This window comes from Dipodomys merriami, unplaced genomic scaffold (assembly GCF_024711535.1).
Source record: "Dipodomys merriami isolate MVZ:Mamm:240054 unplaced genomic scaffold, mDipMer1.0.p SCAF_4, whole genome shotgun sequence".
Lineage (NCBI taxonomy): Eukaryota > Metazoa > Chordata > Mammalia > Rodentia > Heteromyidae > Dipodomys > Dipodomys merriami.
Genome location: NW_027205603.1, coordinates 69,365,906 through 69,385,489, shown reverse-complemented (window position 1 = coordinate 69,385,489; position 19,584 = coordinate 69,365,906). Strand labels below are relative to the sequence as shown.

The 19,584-nt window shown below is 38.5% G+C and overlaps 1 protein-coding gene across 1 annotated transcript; it reads left to right on the top strand.

Annotated features, from left to right (window-relative positions):
• Positions 1 to 2,400: 2,400 nt before the first annotated feature.
• On the top strand, positions 2,401 to 18,268 carry Abra (actin binding Rho activating protein). Its single transcript, XM_069991254.1, has 3 exons — positions 2,401 to 2,463; positions 11,109 to 11,823; positions 17,540 to 18,268. The coding sequence occupies exons 2-3, from the start codon at positions 11,174 to 11,176 to the stop codon at positions 18,015 to 18,017; spliced, it is 1,128 nt and encodes a 375-aa protein (XP_069847355.1). The 5' UTR covers positions 2,401 to 2,463; positions 11,109 to 11,173; the 3' UTR covers positions 18,018 to 18,268.
• Positions 18,269 to 19,584: the final 1,316 nt, after the last annotated feature.

The window sequence follows — 19,584 nt, the reverse complement described above, 5'->3', positions numbered from 1 at the left end:
AACCCAGGGCCTTGAGCATACAAGGCAAGTGCTCTACCTCTGAGCCACCTTCCCAGTCCTAATGTTTTTTAATTTTAAGGAGACTATTTCATGAGTTTTATGAGAACATTTTCTGAGCTGCAAATTTTTCATTGTGTGTTGTCTTTTGACTTTGATTGCCGTTTCCTTTCTTTTTATTTCCATGTAGATGTTTTTACATAGAAAGATACTTCCATATTTTCATGGCTTCTGGAGTTTGAATATTTTCAAAGATGATCCCCATCACACATTTATAAAGGAATTTTAATTCTTCTAGTGTGACTATGATTTTATATGGCTTTGAATGTTTTTTTCTATTTAGAATTTATTCTAATATAAAATATATAAAGTATACTTCTTTCTCTTTCTTTCTCCTTCCTTTTTTCCTTCCTTTTCCTCTTCCTTCCTTCCTTTCTTCCTTCCTTCCTCCCCTCCTTCCTTCCTTCCTTCCTGTTAGTTCTGGGGTTGGTACTGAGTCTGGGTCAGAATTTTTGTGTGCTCTGCCACTTGAGCCACAGCTTCCCTCTAGTGTTTTATTGGTTAATTGGAGTTTTCTTGCCCAGGTTGCCTTCAAACTTCAATCCCAGATCTCAGCTTTCCAAATATTTTGGTTTATAGAAATGAGACACCAGTGTCTAGTTTTCTTTTGTTTCTGTTGTTGTTTATACTAAGATTTGAGCTCAGAGCCTCATGCTGGCTTGGCTTGCTTGATCCACTGGTACTATACCGCTTGAACCATACATCCATCCTGTTTATTATTCATTAGAGTCTTATAGACTTTTCTGGCAGAACTGGCCTCAAATGGAGATACTCTGGCATTCAGCCTCCTGAATAGCTAGGATTACAAGTATGAGCCACTGGCAACCAGCTAATGTAATTATGGTCAAAGGTTTAAAAGTCTTTCTTCTAGCATTTTGAAACACATCATACATTCTTACCATCTATTGTGGCTTTATTGTGTAATAGCATATCAGAGCTTCTTGCTCCTAATTGTAACTTAGCAACTAAAGATCAACTTTCCTTACCCCTTCCCGTCCCACTCAGGCCTCAGGTAACTACCATTCTAACCTAACATTTATAAAAATGTAGAACATTATAATTATGGAGCTGTTTGGGGGGACAAGAGAATAAGGGGGAGATGGAAAGAGAATTGGGAGTGAATAAAATTGAAATACATTGCATTTATGTATGAAGAGGGCATACAAAATGTCAGTAAAAGCTGCTACACAATAGCACCCAGTGGAGACAAGAAGAAAGAACAAGAAAGCAAAACTAGAATATATGCATGTGTGAAATATGGCAAAGCTCTTTGGTACAATTGTTATTCACTAAAAAGAAATGAATGACAGTAAAGTAAAACAGATTGGTGAGTTATCAGCATGAAGGGAGATTGGGAATGAGCAAATGAATAAGGATGAATATGGTCAAAGTAATACAAAGATAGATTAATGTAACCTGTTGACATTGTTTTAAGAAGGGAGGAGGGACAATAAAGGAGATTGATAGAGGGGATGGGAACATTATATATGTGTGTGTGTGTGTGTGTGTGTGTGTGTATGTGTGTGTGTGCATATATTGAACTAATCATTCTCCTTATAAAGCTAATGCAATAAAAAACTTAATAAATTTTATTCATAGCTTTAAGAAACTTTTTTAGAAAGGAGAGAAATATGGTATTCAAAATAAATATTTATATAGATATATTTTATCAAAATGCAGCCCTACAGTATAAGCAACACCTTTACCACAAAGTTTCAGGATTGATGACAATGGAAATGCATAACAAAGCATAGCTATGTGCATGTTGCATAATTGTGATTAACCATTTCATTCTGGCTCCTTAAATCTTCTATTTTGGTCATGGTTAACTCTCCATTACTGCATACAAGCATGCACATTCACATGTACATACATGTGTGTATGAATATTGACTGTTACAAAAAGTTATAAGTGCAAATTTTAAGCCATTACCTCAATTTGGTGATCAGTAAGTCGCCTATGGCAGTTACTAAGTTGAGTGTGTGGGCCCAAGCCAGAGTTTTGAATTGAATGGGTGGAGGAGTGAACAGGAGGTGATAAAGTAAGGCAGTATGCGGGTTTTTTTCCTTTGGGAGTATACTACTTTTAAAAGATACTTGGCTTCTAAGTAAAGGAAAATTTTATGGCATCAAATTGAAAGTCAGGGCTAAGAGACTCTATATTTAGATCTGCATAAGTAGCTTGTTTAGAGAGTTGTGTCATGAGTTTGTGAAGTCCTGTCCTTCAGCATGGGGGTAGAAAACAAGGAGAGAAAAGGAATTTGCATTAAGAGACAGCCTTGTCTTTGGAGTCAGAGTGCCTGGGCTTAGTCTTTTGTAACTCTCCTTGGCTCTGTGACTTAGCCCAAACCTTTCTCCAGAACTTCCATCTCTGTTTACCACAAGATTGTCCTTGGATGTCCTACAGGTAATTTCAAGTCTAAATCCCTTGTAAGTTATTATTTTTTTCTAACCCCACACCCAAACTTCCATTCATGTATCAAATGGTGTTAACAGGACATGTAAATTTAGGATTAAATTTGGGATATTCCAAATGCCTCTATTTCCTTTATCCTAACACCTACCTATAACCTGTAGATTCAACCAATTAATTTCACCTACCGCTTATGTGCAAATATCCATTTCCATCTTTGACAACACCTAAGTATAGGTTATCATTGTCAGTCTCTGCCATTGCTACCATTTCTTCACTCATATCTCAGCCTCTGCTTTGGCCACATGTTCTCTATGAATCATCAATACCAACACACAAAAAAGTAAGTTAATCCATTTTTTTTGATCCAATCTTTTTTACTTTTGTGGCTTCAAACTGTAGGGTATCTGCTTCATTAGTTTCCACTGCAAAAAGCAAAGTAGGTACTATCCCTTTATTTGATAGAGAAGAAAGCATTTCTCCTAACAGAGGAGATCTCCTTTGTTTAGAAAGAATTCTAATGATTCATTTAGCTATAAAGAGACTGATTGGCATTAGGAAGTTAAGATAAAGAAGGGAAGTTACAAAAAAAAAAAAAAAAAGAAGAAGGGAAGTTACTGCAGAAGTCTTGAGGCAGGTAAGAACTTGAAGTCAGCTATGACCAAGGCAGGGTGAAAAATGAAGTGAAGGAAAATGACAGAAGAGGCAATCAGGAAACTAACAAAGGACCAAAATTGCATGGAATTTGCAGCCCATTGTGAGGTTGTTGGCTTTTAATCCAAATGTGACTCCAAAAAAAATAGAAGGTCTTGAAGACAGTGACAGGATCCGACTATATTTTAAAAGAATCTGGCTAATATTGAGACATACCAAATGTATAAGAGTGGAAGCAGAGGGACCAGCAGCAGTAATCCATACAAAGATTGTTTATGATAGATTGAACTATGGATGGTCGGGGTAGGTGCAGGATAATTTGAGGAGTGAGAAGCAGCCAAGTTCTGAACACATTTCAAGATAGAACACAGGATTATGTGGAGCTATGTATAAATAAAAAAGGAATAAAGTCTCCGTCCACATTTTTCATCATCCATAGCATGAAGAGCAAAGAGGCAGATGGCCATAGATGCAGGTAGGTGGTTGGATTTAAGAGCAAGTTATCTGGGATGTTCTGATGTCCAAATGAAATGCTAAGGATGAGCAAGGCTGGGAGAAACAGCGCCTGGAGGTTTAGAGAAGAATGAATAGGCAAGCGAAATACAGTAGTTCAATAGCAGCATGTGAGATTGATGACTGAAATTTAAAAGGGAGACTGGAAAATTTCCATGTTTTCCTAGTCACATTCAACTATGTGCGTGTGGCAAAGATGGTTGGGTGGGGGATTAAAGAAGCTACCACACTGGGAGTGTTATATTGTGCAACTAAAGGAGCAAAGATACAATAATGCATGCTGTTGCTTTACAGAGTTCCTCAAAATTTTGAAACAGATCTCTCAATTACTATAACATAGGACTAACTAGACATAAAGTGAACCAACTTAGTGTTACTAACTTGCAAAGATGGCTGGTTTCTTTCTTTCTTCTTTCTTTCTTTCTTTCTTTCTTTCTTTCTTTCTCTTTCTTTCTTTCCCTTCCTTCCTTCCTTCCTTCCTTCCTTCCTTCTTTCCTTCCTTCCTTCCTTCCTTCCTTCCTTCCTTCCTTCCTTCCTTCCTTCCTTCCTTTCTTTTCTTTTTTTTGTCAGTAGTGGGGTTTGAACTCTAGGCCTGAGCATTGTCCTGGAGCTTTTCAGCTCCAGGGCAGTGCTCTACCACAGTGCAACTTCTGGTTTTCATAGTGGTTAATTGGAGAGAAGAGGCTCATGGATGGGCTGGGAATGTGGCCTAGTGGTAGAGTGCTTGCGTAGCACGCATGAAGCTCCAGGTTTGATTCCTTAGTACCACATACACAGAAAAAGCTGGAAGTGGCACTGTGGCTCAAGTGGTACATCGCTACTCTTGAGCTGAAGAGCTCAGGGACAGAGCCCAGGCCCAGAGTTTAAGGCCCATGACTGAGGGAGAAGAAAAAAAGAGTCTCATGGACTTTCCTGCCCAGACTGGCCTTGAATGATCTTTAGATCTCAGCCTCCTGAGTAGCTAGGATTATAGGGAGAGCCATTGGTATCTAGTAGATGACTAGTTTCTGACACTCCATGTTGTTTTTTGTTTGTTTTTGGTTTTTTTTGGGGGGGGGGTTGGTGACCTTACTGAGGCTTTAAACTCAGGAACTGGGTACTGTCCATTTGCTCCAGGCTGGTGCTCTACTTCTTGAGTCCAGCTTTTTGTTTCTGATGGTTAACTAGAGGTAAGTATCTCATGGACTTTATTGGCTAGCCTGGCTCAGAATCCTGAGTAGTTGGGATTATAGGCATGAGGCCTAAAGGTCCATGTTTTAGATTAAATTAGGTATGTGATTGTTTCTTGAGCTGAGTTCATATAATTATTGTTTAATAAGAAAGGAGATATTTGATGTGATATTAAATGTCTAAAAATCATCTTTGGACACTAATAATGTATGTAAATTACTGTTGTCTATAATGTAATACTTTGTATCAAATAGTTGACACTGAAATTTAATATGTCTTCTATGAATCTGGACATTTATTTAGAAGTAGGCATCCTATAAATAACAATATTAACAGCTTTCATGTTGTGTTTTTGTACAGGGCACTAGATTCTTTAAAAACATCATCTCCATAAATCTAACTTGTAACATGGGATGGGGAAGAGGTTAATGTTATAACCATTTTCAAACAAGGCAATTTAATTTTCCAGAAGTTGAACGGTTAAACATATTTTCTGGGGGTACATAGATCCAGAATTTAAAACCAACTTGTTTAACCCCAACCTGGGCTACCTTTTCTTAACCTCCTCCTCTCTTCCTCTGCTGTTCTCCTCCTCCTCCTCTTCCTCTCCTCTTCCTCCTCTTTTCTTCCTCTTCTTTTCCTCCTCTTCCTCTTCATCCTCCTTTCTTCTCATCTTCCTCCTCTTTCCTTCTTCCTCTCCTCTTTCTTTTCTTCCCCTTCTTTCCCTCCTCCTTGTCATTCCTTCCTCTCCTCTTTTATTTTTCTAACTTACACTAGTTATATAGGTCACTATACTCTTAAAACTGACATATTAGCCAGGTGCTGGTGGCACATGCTGGTAATTTTAGCTTTTCTGGAGGCTGAGATCTGAGGATCATGTTTTGAAGTCATCATAAACAGGAAAGTCCATTTCTCTCCAATTAAGCACCAAAAAGCTGGAAGTAGACCTGTGACTTACGTGGTTGAGTACTAGTCTCAAGCACAAAAGCTCAGGGACAGCACCCAGGCTGTGCCAGGACTGGCACAAAACACACAGACTACCAAAAAACCCTACTTGTTGAGTGTCTTCTGAACCCACAGAACTTAAGCAGCTTGAATCTTGATTTTCAAACCCATGCCATAGTAAATCAAGATGCATCTGGGATCCTACACAATACCTATTTCCAGACTCATCTCTGACATCTGTGGGTCTAAAATTTCCACAGGTGATCTTAATGTGATAGAAGCTCCTAATGTGATCTTAGGTGATTTGGGACCATTGAACTCTATATTCCAGGAGGTTCCAAGAAAGACTTGATGCACAACTCTGTGTTTATCACTACCAAGAGATAAAGTGGCCTGATCCACCAAGCTGAGAAAACCATTTCAGACATGGACTTATATAAATTAACTTAAAATAAAACACTATAAATAAATTTTCTGTTTCAGTTTCTGTTCTTACAGGTGGTACAACTTGGCCCTCCCACCTGAAGATTCATCCCTGTCCCATCTGGTATCAATTTTACTCTTGGTCAAACCGATATTACTAACAGCAATAACATCTGAAGGGTTTACATGTTCCAGGCATGGTGCAAAATCCTTTATTCTGGGTTAACACATGTATTCCCCACCCAGACCCTATGATGTAATAGTCTGATAATACAGGTTTTCAGATGAGAAATCAATCTAAAAGAAGTTAAATGTCACAGATCACCCTGACAACTAACAGAGAGCCTGGATTTCTGCCTAGTTCTGCCTGACTAAGCAATTCTAAGATTCCAACTCCTCTCATGATGCTACATCTGCATATGCATGTCCCAGAGCTTATTTAAGTCACAATCTGAAAATATTTCCTTCTCACCATACAGCCTTACCTTCCACTGCCTTCTCCACAAAGCCCCCCTCCTCACAACTATCAATTAGTCCTGAAATGTCTACCTATTCGTCAACAAATCCAAATAGTCAAGGCAGTACAAAATTGGAAGGATCAAACTTCCAAATTATAAATTACTACAAAACTTAGAACCAAAACAACATAAAATAGTAATATAGTAGCCTAAAATAGAAACATTTCTCAGTGGAGCATAATAGTACCCAGAAGTAAAATTCATGTATATACAGTCAACTAACTTTTGCAAGGATATCAATAAGGCTCAAAGAGTCAGGATAGTCTCCCCAATAAAATAATGTTGAACCCCCCCGACTATTTCACATATTTACCTGAATAAATGTGGATCCTCATCTTAGAATATAGCCCAAAACCTAAAAAACCTTCAATGTAAAAACTAAATCATAACATGCCTAGGAAGAGGGAACTTCTGGAATTTATCCTGGCAATGATTTAGGCAGGGCATTACACAAAAATTGCATGCTTTTGAGATACCATCAAACTAGAAAGCTTCTGCATAGCAAAAATAAACAATCAACAAATTGAAAACCAACCCTGGACTAGGAAAGTATTTGCAAACCATATATATGATAAAGAACTAATATCCAAAATGTATAAAGAACATATACAACTCAATAGAAAAAAAAACAAATAACCAAATTGAAAAAAATGAACAGAGGATATGAACAGAGGAAGCATAAAAATTCTCAATAGGTGTGAAAAGGTGCTCACTACCTGAAAAATGCAAAATAAAACCCTTATAAACTATCACCTCATGCCTGGTAGGATGGTTATTATTAAAAAGGTAGACAAAAAGCCAGGAGCTGATGGCTCAATTCCTATAATTCTAACTACTCAGGAGGCTGACATCTGAGGATCCCAGTTGGAAGCCAACTCCAGCAGGAAAGTTCATGAGTTACCTACCTCCAATAAACTACTAAAAAAAATCCTAGAAATGGAGCTGTGGCTCAAGGGGTAGAGCACTAGCCAAGAGGGAAAAAAACATCCTCAGGGACAGTGCCGGCCCTGAGTTTAAACCCCAGGACAACATCAAAAAGGAAAAAGAAAAAAAGAAAAGATTAAAGATACTGTTGTTTCTTTTCTCCAAAGAAGAAAAGGAAACTTTCTACCAGATTAGTGCAGCAACTATGGAAAACATTGTGAAGTTCCTAAGGAAATTAATAATAGACCACAGGGCCCAACAAATCTTCTTCTGAGTGTATACCCAATGGAGAAAAAAAAAATCACCACTTTATAAAAGTAGTTTCTCTCTAATGTTCATTGCAGTATATCCATATCTAAGATATGGGAAAAAAAAACCTAAGCTTCTATCCATAATGACTGTATATAGAAACTGTGGTATAAATGTACAATAGAGTACCATTCAGCAGCATTCAAAGAATGAAATCCTATCATTTGATACATCATGGACATTATGTTAAGTTAAACAAATCAAATGAGATAGGAAAATAGTCCATGATCTGAATTACATGTGGAGCTTACCAAAAACAAAAGATAGCAAATACACACATAAAATAAAATCAAAGTTAGCTAAGGCAGGGGTGAGGGAGGAAATAAGATATATAGGTCAACAAATACAAAAGATACATGATACAGGTTTAACATAGTAATGAGACAGAGATTAATATACAGTCTAGGGATTTAATATATTAGATGAAGTCTTAAGTGAATAAAATTTCACTTCACCATTGTTAGCTGCTTTTGTCAATGAAATAAGGATAGGTTGTCACAAATATATTGATTTGCTTCACTCTCTTAAACATCTTACTCTCTATATACATCCTACCAACACTATACTGACAATAAAATCTGTTCTTTTTTTGAAAAAAGAAAGGATTGCCTTATTTAAACTTTGAGCAAGTGGAGGTTTGTCAAATCTCTTCAGTATGGTTACCTAGCTGCCTATAAAGGCTAGTTCTGACTTCTAAATGTTTCATGAAATGAAATGCGTATAAATATGTATCTCTCCCTTTCCTACTACTGTTCACATGATCTTTAAAAAAAATAAAACACTTTCACACTTCTGAAAAATTTTCAGAGGTGATAATCACTTCACTCATCAGATTTATAACTTCCCCAACACTTTCAAAACTCTATGGTTTCACAGGAAACTCTTCTTGGAAACCAGATCTTATTCTACATTTGCATCTTTCAGATTTTCTTTTCATATCTTTTATACCACAGATGAAAGTGGGAAAAATAGGGAAATTCTAAAAATCTGGGTCTAGATTAAGAAAGAAAACATAACCTTTTCTCCTAATCAAAATATGCATAGTAAGAAGAATACAAACCTTGTTCAAGGCTAGAAAGGCCCAAAGTAGACATTAGCAGGAAAAGGATTTCACATGCTCTCTGTGGATGAATGAATGAAGGACTGACTGTTGCCATGGAGGTTAAATCTCAGAAGGAATGACCAATTCTTTTAGGAAGCAGCTTCTTTTTTCTCCCAATACCATCTGCTGACAGCCCCACCCCCAGCAGCTGATTGCAATGCTTGTTAACATGGGAAAGACTATTAACATTTTGTTATCACCATTTCTTCTCCCTTTGTCAGGACTGAACCTGGAGCAGGTGTGTGCAGGGAAGCAGAAAAATCCCTTGGAAGCTGTAAATTAGTCTGCTCCTGAGCTTGAGGGTCTCTGCTTGAGGGTCTCGGAGAAGCCTGTTCTTTTCCCAAGGCCTTCCAGTGGGATGAAGAGAGTCTGACAAGAACCAAACTTCCCCATTCCAGGAAGGAATGCCAGAAATTTCAGACTCAGATTTAAATCTTTGTTTGCAATAGTCTTCTTTCCTTGTGATCCAATTTCCTATTAATTAATCAGGAGGGACTTTGTCTCTGCATTGTTGGCCCTCAGTTAACATTATCAGATGCTGCTGAACTCTGAGAACACATCTGACAGATTTCTAGATAGAGTATTTAATCATTCCCCAAACTGTTTTATTCCTAGTACATAAATAATGGGCATAATGAAAAACTGACATCAATTTTTTTCAAAATAAATGTCTATCAGAAGTAATTAACTTTCATAGGTTTATAATGCCTTTAGACAGCAGTTTCCAATCAATAGGTTAACAGTATGTCACGATCCAAGGGAAGGATATAATTTAAAGCCGATAGAGCCGATAATTTTTTTTAATTCTCTTATTTATATTACTGTAAGAAATTATTCAGTGCTGAGTCCTGTGCATTTCTATCTGGTTTAATATACTGTTTGATGGCTCTTTTTCTGTCCACGCAACTCATCTTTCTAGTTCTTTTCAAAAAAATATTAATTTCAAACTTTATTTTCAAGATTGAAAAAATAGCCTTGCCTACATGAGCCTAAAGGCCTGCTACAGTAGGTTATGTTATTCAAAAGAAAATGTATGTTCATATGCTTCTGATAATTTTCACTTAGTTTTTGTAGTTTTAAGGTGTGTGTGTGCTGGTACTAGGGCTTGCAGGCAGGGCCACTTACTCTTATTTGGCTTTCTCTGCTCAAGGGTGGCACTCCATTTCTGCTTTGTTTTTGTTTTTGTTTTTGCTGGTTTATTAAAGATAAGTGTTTCTGCCTGGGCTAGCTTTGAACAGCCATCCTCAGATTTCAGCTGCCTGAGAATTAGGGTTTCAAGGCATGAGCCATCAATACCCACTTTTGTTATATAGTTTTTAACGAAACACTTATAGTATTTGAAAATATTTATCGTGGTATTAATTTGTAAAACTCAATGTATATGTAACACAAATCTTGTGCTGTTTTGTAATGATTAGACAAAAATCTGACATTGTTAGAAGTCAAACCTGATACTAGGGAAGAGCCATTGCATATTTGGACATAGGTTTTCCTTCTAGTCTTCTCTCATTTGGAAATGAAGATTCAATCAAATGTTTCCTAAAAAGTTTATTTCTAATGTGGTGTAGGGATAAATAAAAAGGTGATAAAGCTTTGATAGCAGAATAAGAGGAAACTCAAACATTGAATCTTATTTGGTTTTGAATCTCAGATACTAACAGTAAGAAGTGAACTTCCTTTTACCCAGGTATAAAATAAGAATAAATAACCACTTTATTGAGGCCTACTAAGATTTAACTGAGAACCGTCTCTAACGTTCCTAGCACAATCTGTCCACATACTCTGTACTCTTATAAATGGTAGGATCATCTTTTAAGGTCAAGGAAATCATAAAGCCGAGCACATGATTTGTTCTAGTAATTTCTACTCTGGCACTTGGAGAAGAAAAGGAGTAATAATATCACTGTCCTTTTACCAGAAGACATGTCCCAGTGCCATGATGAAACGGGACCTATCCGGGTATAAAAAAAGAACACCATCAGGGCGAAGGAATCGCATCTTGGCAAGAAATGCTTCGCATACTTTCCACCGTCATCAGGCTCTCTTCCTAACCCACAAACCCGCTTCTATTTAAATCCCAGGCCTTCCACAGGACCGCACTCATTTCAGCCGGTGCCTGGGCCATCAGGAGAGAAGACAGGACAGCATGGCTCCGGGAGACAGGGAAAGGGAGGAGGGGCCGGCCAAGAGTGCCCTCCGGAAGGTCCGGACAGCCACCCTGGTCATTAACTTGGCTCGAGGGTGGCAGCAGTGGGCAAATGAGAACAGTACCAGGCAGGCCCAGGAGCCCGTGGGGTGGCTGCCTGGAGGGACCCCGGACCCATCCCAAGCCCCCAAATCAGCAATAAACCCCGCCACCACCCACCAGCCCAAGTCTCCCCCCCGGAAGGCAGAGGGATGTGGCAGTGGACTGAACTCAGAGGAAGTCACAGAGGTCTCCCCCATCAAAAGGAAAGAAGTGACCAAAACGGTTGTCAGCAAAGCTTATGAGAGAGGAGGCGACGTGAACTACCTTAGCCACAGGTACGAGCAGGACGGGAACTCGCCTGCACCTGCACAGCCGGAGAATGACATCGACAGGATCCTCCACAGCCACGACTCTCCAACTCGGAGGCGAAGATGCACCAACCTGGTGTCTGAGCTGACCCAAGGCTGGAAGGTGATGGAACAGGAGGAGCCCAAGTGGAAGAGTGACAGCGTAGACACAGAGGACAGTGGCTACGGCGGGGAGACGGAGGAGAGGCCTGAGCACGAAGGAGCACAGGTGGCCAGGATCAAACGCCCTCTGCCCTCCCAGTAAGTGAATGCACCTTTCCATTCCTTGTGGGAGGATCATCAGTGAGCCCCTAACATCACTGGGGAACCCAGAGAACAGCGAAAGTACAGTTAGACTGGGAGTCTAGAAGACTAGCCAGGCAGGGACTCCTGTGGGGAAGGTATGGCCCTAGGCTGAAAGGGCAGAGTCAACCCCCGTCGTGGACCTTATTTAGGTCAAGGTCATTATTTCAATGGTCTCGCCCCAAAGTGGGGCCTTTCTGGGGTTCTTGAAACCAGGCACGGACCTGGGTGCCTTCTAGGAGTGATGGAGAAGTATACGTGGTTTGAATAAGGGAGAGATCTGAATCCTGCTGACTTTTTAATTGAGCTATTTTTGATATTAACTATTTAAGGGTAGCTCTTGAGTAAATTATACCCGTTATAATGGAGAGGGTCAGGCCTGGGAATCATGAACCTTCAAGATAATAGGTTCTCTAGATGAGGACTGGATATAGTGTATAGTCTTTTCTCTTCTTCAGTTCTAGTTTTGTTCCTCAGCCTTGGCTTACACGGGGCTTCAGAATATGAAATGCAGCAGCAGCAGCCTTTGTCAGTGGAAATCCCAGCTGTGTTCAGGAAATTCAGTTGAGGAAACTCAAGATACTTCTTGAGAAATGAATTATTTATTATTATTTATTATTGAATTATTTGCAATTGTAGGCACCATTGTTCCCTAGTATACCAATAGGAAGAAATCTATACATCATGGATAGATAGCTAAATAGAAAAAGTTTCGTGGTGGTTAAGGTAGAGAACTCCTGTAGAAATAAGTGATTTTGCTAACTGGGGTTTTATTATGAAGGCAGTTTATATCTAATGGCTTGTTTAAAAACAGTATTTTGATTACACATGACTTGGTTTAATTCCTTTAGATGAAATTATATCCTCATTCATAGAATAATGGTAGATGCCTAAAATATCAATCACCTATTCTCTTCAAGTTCTATTCTGTAAAAAAAAAAGTAGCTGAACATGAGAGGACCATTTTATAAGTTAGGAAATGTCCACATAGAGATGTAAAAGATATCTAAGTCACAGGACTAGCAAGTGGTAAAATTAGAAAAGCTAATGATTTTAAAATTTGGGTGCTCTAAACCACAATGCCATATCCACACTCTCAGTGGAAAGCGAAGAGATCCAAGCTCTCAGTAGATAAGTTTTTAAAAATATTATAAAGGTGATGTGCAAAGGGCTTACAGTTACCTTAGTCAGGTAACTTCCCTTGCTCTCTCCCAGGTATTCCCTCCTGTCCCCACCCACAGTAGAGATCTTAAGGAAATAAAGTGATCCCAGTAACTCTCCAAGTGTAGGGTTTCAGTACAACTTTCCTGAAGGACTTCAGAAGGAAAAGGTGAAGTCATGTCCTTCTACCACCTGTCCCAAGTTCTGGAGAAGATAACGTTCCCGCAGACTCAGGGGACATTCACCAATCTGCACAGAGTATCAGAGTCCTAGGTATTAAATCTAGTTAACACAAGAGAAAGCATAACTGCTGCTCAGAAGTGACCATACTGATTTTCAGACACAATCATTCTGTTTCTGATAAATGGGCAACTATCTATGCCATGCTCTATGAAACGAATTAGAAACACTTTACGCAGAAGTTGGAAGTTGTCTTCTTTTAGAAGACAAATGTTTCTCTCCTTTACATCAGCCCTTACTCCAAAAGACATTTTCAAGATGCAGATAGTAGTAATTCTTAAGAGGCAGAAGAAAAATATCAAAACACTCAGACTTGTAACACTATTTAATTAACTGACCTCTGCTATTTTGAGCATTTTCCTATTTTTTTCTTTGAGTTAACAATAAATAATACAAGCTGGATGCTGGTGGCTCACACCTGTAATCCTAGCTACTCAGGAGATAGCAATCTGAGGATCATGGTTTGAAGCGAGCCCAAGCAAGAAAGTCTGTGAGACTCTTATCTCCAAGTAATCACAGAAAAAGCCAGAAGTAGCATAGTGGTTCAAGTGGTAGAGTGCCAGCCTTGAGCAAATAGGCACTCAAGGATATAGCACCAAGCCCAGAGTTCAAGCCCTAGGACTGGCTAAATAAATACAGTATCAGTATAAAAATCTTTATAGAAAATCAAATCTTGGGCTCACCCCTGTAAGCCTAGGTACTCAGAAGGCTGAGATTTGATGATCATGGTTCAAAGCCACCCTGGGCAGGAAAGTCTTTGAGACTCTTTTATCTCTAATAAACTACTCAGAAAAAAAAAATGAAGTGGCTCTGTGGCTCAAATGGAAGAGTGCTAGCCTTGAGCACAAGCACAAAGAGGCTCAGTGACAGTGTCCAGGCCCTAAGTTCAAGCCCCAGGACAGGCAAAAAGAAATGTGTCTCCGGAGGATGGGAAGGGGAAACAAAGGATAAGAAATGTACTCATTATCTTGCCCATGTAATTGTAACCCCTCTGTACAGTATTTTCACAATAAAAAAAAAATCCTTTTCAAAAAAAAAAAAAAAAAAGAAATGTGTCTCACAGGGACTTTTCTGCCTGGTCTGGTTTCATACTGTGACTCTCAGATATCAGCTTCCTGAGTAGCTAGGATTATAGGTGTGAGCCACTAGCACCCACTTCCAAGAGTACACTTCTTTTTGCCAATGTCACCCCTTCCCTTGCTCTCTCCCAGTTTTCCCCTCCCATCCCTACCCAACGAATTGTATAGTTCATTTTCAACGGTGTCCTCCCACACTTATCCTCCCCAAAAGATTTTTTTAAATTAGCATGTACTGTTGAAGTCAGCTTTAGGGTAATAACAAGTCCTTGGGCTTGAACTCAGGGCCAGGGTGCCGTCTGAGCTTTTGTGCTCAAAGGTAGTACTCTACCACTTGAGCCATTGCTCCACTTCCAGCTCTTTGCTGGTTTACTGGATAAGAGCCTCACAGACTTTCCTGCTCTGGCTGGCTTTGAACCACAATCCTCAGGTCTCAGCCTTGTGACTAGCTAGGATTATAGGTGTGGCCCACCAGAGTTGGCCTGGGTGGCTTTTAACAATAAAAGGAGTTCGTTTATACTAAGACTTGGATAACCTCAGGGAGGAAAAAAAATCCAATCTCATCTGGATATCAACATAAATTTTCATTTGTGCATATGCATTTAAAGTCTGACTTTGAACATGGACTTTATAGTTGAAACTGTAGTATGAGCTTGGATTTTTATTACTTCAATTTTCACGAACATCTTTTAAGAGTTTATTCCTGTTTTTTTCATTATTGAATATCCAGTAGGTAGCTAAGTCAGTGATTAGTGGGTATCATAACAAGGGACGGAAAGAATGTCAAAATGCACAGAAACTTCTTAAAGGTAGGTTGTGTTACATTTAATATAGGAGCAAATTACAGTTGCTCAGGAGGCAAATTTTGAGGTGATCAATCATATTATTAACTTTCTTCTAAACTACTTCAAAACTCTTTCCTAGTAGGACATCCAGCTTCAAGTAGAACATGAGCTTTTGGTTCTGCCAAGATGGTCCTGAGCTGCTTCTGATGACTATGCCTGTCTTTATAACCAAGGCTCCAAAGGGACAAAGCCTTGCTTACTTTGATAATCAGGAAGCCCATAATGTGAGCAGGTAAACAGGCACAGTTGATGGTAAGGCAGGTGATGGTGAACACCAGCAGGACTGGCATCTTTCATGTATTTAGGATGTTAATTGCATATAGTTTTTGTAGTTTACATTTTTTAAATTAACTTCATTGCATTCCAATTCTATTGTGAGACCATGTAAAAATAACAGGCCTTTTGGGAACCCAAGCTCAGCTCAGGAATTGATGAAAGTTTGCCATCTAGTGGATGTCATTTCTCTTCTGAAAACTCCATTAATGCAAGGGTGGATTCCTCTAAGTATGTCTTGGGTTCCTGCATTTACAAGGTCTGCAAAGGAGAACCAATCTCTTCTCTCTAGGACCATGATGAGCAAGCTCAAGGCCATCTACTCAGAGCCTAGTTCTCATGCCCTTTTTGAGGCACGACACTTGTTACATCAGTTTATAGTATGATTCAAGAACTCATACTTCTTCCTGAGCATTTCTTAAGCAGATTTCAAGAAGTGACAAATACCCAACTCTGATCTTGGATTTTGAGTGGTGAACAGTTGAGAGTTCAAACAGTAAAGGCTTGCCGGTTACAGCATCTGTACTAACTTCAATGTCTCCATCCAAAAGCCTCCAGACATGAGAGCATTTACTGCTGGGCAGAAGGGAGATCACTGACAATAAAAAAAAGTCTTACCAGTGATGACAAAGAGAACCAGAGAAAAATGTCTAAGACACACAGAAGTGGCTGGAAAGGCTGAAAAAGCCAAAATTTGACCATTGTAAAATTAGGTCTATATACTCAGGTCACTATGGGTGTGTACCTTCCAAAGCTGCTGTTGCCATTGAGTAGGTAAATGCATTCTACATTCCACGGATATACACATATTTGAAGCATAACTCACACTCATTAGACACTGCACCTGAAGGCTGGAGGGCAACACTGCAGGTGACATCGATCTTGCCTCAGGCACGGAATCACCGTGTACAAGCTCTCTGGCCAGCTTAACTGGTTAGAAATCTAGTTCTATCAGTTAATAGTTTGAGGACTTTAGGAAGCTACTCTGGCGTCAGCGTCCCCATCTATGAAACAGGGACTTTTCTTTTTTGGGAATGCAGAATATTAATGAGGTGCCAGCATATGCCCTCCCCCTTTTTTAACATGTTATTTCTCTACAGGGCTTCTCATCACTTGCTGTTGTAGTTTTTGGTGTATCATTGACACTAGTGTAAATATGCTATTGTGAAATATCCACATAGGAAAGGTACACATGACTAGTAGGATGTACATGCGGTGGTATAAAACTCATCTTTGGAAAATATCTTCAGATATCCTACAATAAAACACCCAGAAGTAGGAACTGGGAAGGGGTAGACAAATGAAGAGGATACAGAATTCAGTCAGTAATATAATGTATATCTTACAAAATAATGAAGAGTGAGGGAAGGGGTGAATAAAGGAAGAATGGGTTAGAATGCTTAAAGTGGTGACACTGATCAAGACACATTGTATTCATACACTTTTGTTAAATGGCAACTCCTGTGTATGGCTACTTAATGATAATTAAAAAAATAAGTAAAGCAGCAAGAAAAAAAATACATTTTTGAATAAAAAAACAAAGTTTACCTATCACTCCAGTTCTTTAATGTTACTAACATGTAAGATCAATAAGTTTAATACCATTATAGTGTTTAAAGTTGTTACATATGTAATGTAGAACATACGCCACAATAAGAATGTGATTTGCCTTTCTTTTACTTCTAAGTTTTTGTTTGTTTTTTGTCAGTCATAGGGCTTGAACTCTGGGCCTGGGTGCTGTCCCTGAGGTCTTCAGCTCAAGGCGAGCACTCTACCATGTGAGCCACAGCACCACTTCCAGTTTTCTGGTGGTTTATTGGAGATAAGAGTCTCGTGGACTTTCCTGCCAGAGCTGGCCTTGAACTGTGATCATCAAATCTCAGCCTCCTGAGTAGCTAGGATTACAGAAGGGAACCACTGGCACCCAGCACTTCGAGTTTTTTTTTTTTTTTTTTTTTTTTTGTAGTGAGGTTACGTATGTTTTAGAATGGAAAAAAGTTATGAAGACTTACATTTTAACCTGTACACAGGAAGTAAAAGGGAAATTGATGGTTGTTAACATATTAATTTCTCCTTTAGAACAAACAGATACACAGAGAAACTCAATTGCAAGGCTCATCGGAAATACAGCCAGGTGGACAACCTCAAAGGCAGATGGCAACAGTGGGCTGATGAACACATACAGTCCCAGAAGCTCAATCCCTTCAGTGAAGAATTTGATTACGATCTAGCCATGTCGACTCGCCTACACAGAGGAGATGAGGGCTATGGGCGTCCAAAGGAGGGAAGCAAAACAGCAGAACGAGCCAAGCGAGCAGAGGAACACATCTACAGAGAAATTATGGAGCTGTGTTTTGTGATCCGCACCATGGCTCGCCACAGCCGAGATGGCAGGATCCAAGTGACTTTTGGAGAACTCTTTGACAGATATGTTCGAATTTCAGATAAAGTAGTGGGGATCCTCATGCGTGCCAGGAAACACGGACTGGTGCACTTTGAAGGGGAAATGCTGTGGCAAGGCCGAGATGACCACGTTGTGATAACTCTACTAGAGTAATCAACAAAGTGAAACTGGACCCACAATTTGGCTTACTGCTAAGGGCTAATGTGCAAAAACGTTAAAAAGCAAGCCATTCTTTATTAAGTTGGTAAATATTAAATCACTTTTATATCAATGCCATGTTGATGCTTAAATTATGAGGAAGCTTAAATATTCTCAATAGAGAAAGCACAAAGCATTTCATGGAGCACACTCAGAATGCAATTTTTGAGTATTAATATTAAAGTTACCAATTACATTTGAGAAAATTATTTGCTACAGAAATTATTATAGACTTTTGGATTTTCTAATTACACACTTAAGATTTTTAGACTTAGACAATTAGAACACAATATGGTATCAAGTTATTAGGAGAAAATTCCATTACATTTGGCAAGAAGCTCAGTTTTTGTACTAACTGAAAAAATCAGCATCACTTAAAACACAAATTTTCAACAAAATGATGAAACTGTTGAAGTTCCTGTGTGGGTTTGAATTCTACTAGGTACCTAGAGTTAACCTTCTTGTCTGATTTGAGCAAATCACATAAAAAGACACCAGTGGTCTTAGAACCAATAAGAAAGATGGCTTGTTATGTTTACCATGAAAGCAGAGGTAGAGATTCAGATTTGTTGACCTTTGTAGGACTTTTTAAATATTTTATTTTTGAAGCAGTATACATTTGTAGTATGAAGGGGCTGTACTGTGCTATTTCCACAGACACATGAACAAATTCATTACCTCCTCCTTATTCCTATTCCTCCCTCTTCTTCCCCTCTCTAATAGCATCTGATGAGTTTGATTATGCTGTCTTCATGCAAAGGAGAATAAATAACTATATAAGATTGCTACATATATATCTATGTTTATTATAGCCCTGTTCATAATAGCCAATCAGCTGAGGTGCCCAACAACCAATGAATAAAGAAAATGTGAGTTATATATACACCATATTCCATGGTGTGTGTGTATATATATATATATATATATATATATATATATATATATATATATATATATATATATATACTACTCAGCGTTGGTAGGACTTTTTGGAGTTTATATTTTCTTCAAAGACTTAATAGTACTATTTACATTTATGTCAAAGCACGAGAGAACATACAAAAAGTTCTACAAAGCACAATGTTTATTGTAGAAACAGCATATTAAGTTGTAAGATTTTCTTCATATTCTAACAAAGAAAACTTCATGAAGTGGGTAAAATCAGTAATATTAGTCTTGACAAAGTTAAAAAAATTAACGATGGTTGGCAAAGAGAAAATTGGCGCTGAATCTACTTGCAATCAACTTTCCTCCCTAATTACATTGAATATCTATTATGTAGTCCTAAAAACAAATTGAATAAAATGTGAGATTATACAGTTCTTACTAAATTCAATGGCAATGACCAAAATTGTAATTTCTTTGCTGTTAAAAACAAAGATATTATCAAACTACTGTATTTCAAAAGTAATAGGACTTCATAATGGGTAAATTTAGATTTAAAAGTGTTCTAATTACCTTGAGAATTGTTTTTATTCATGCATGATTCTCTTTCAAACTGAAAGTTCCAATATCTTCTTAC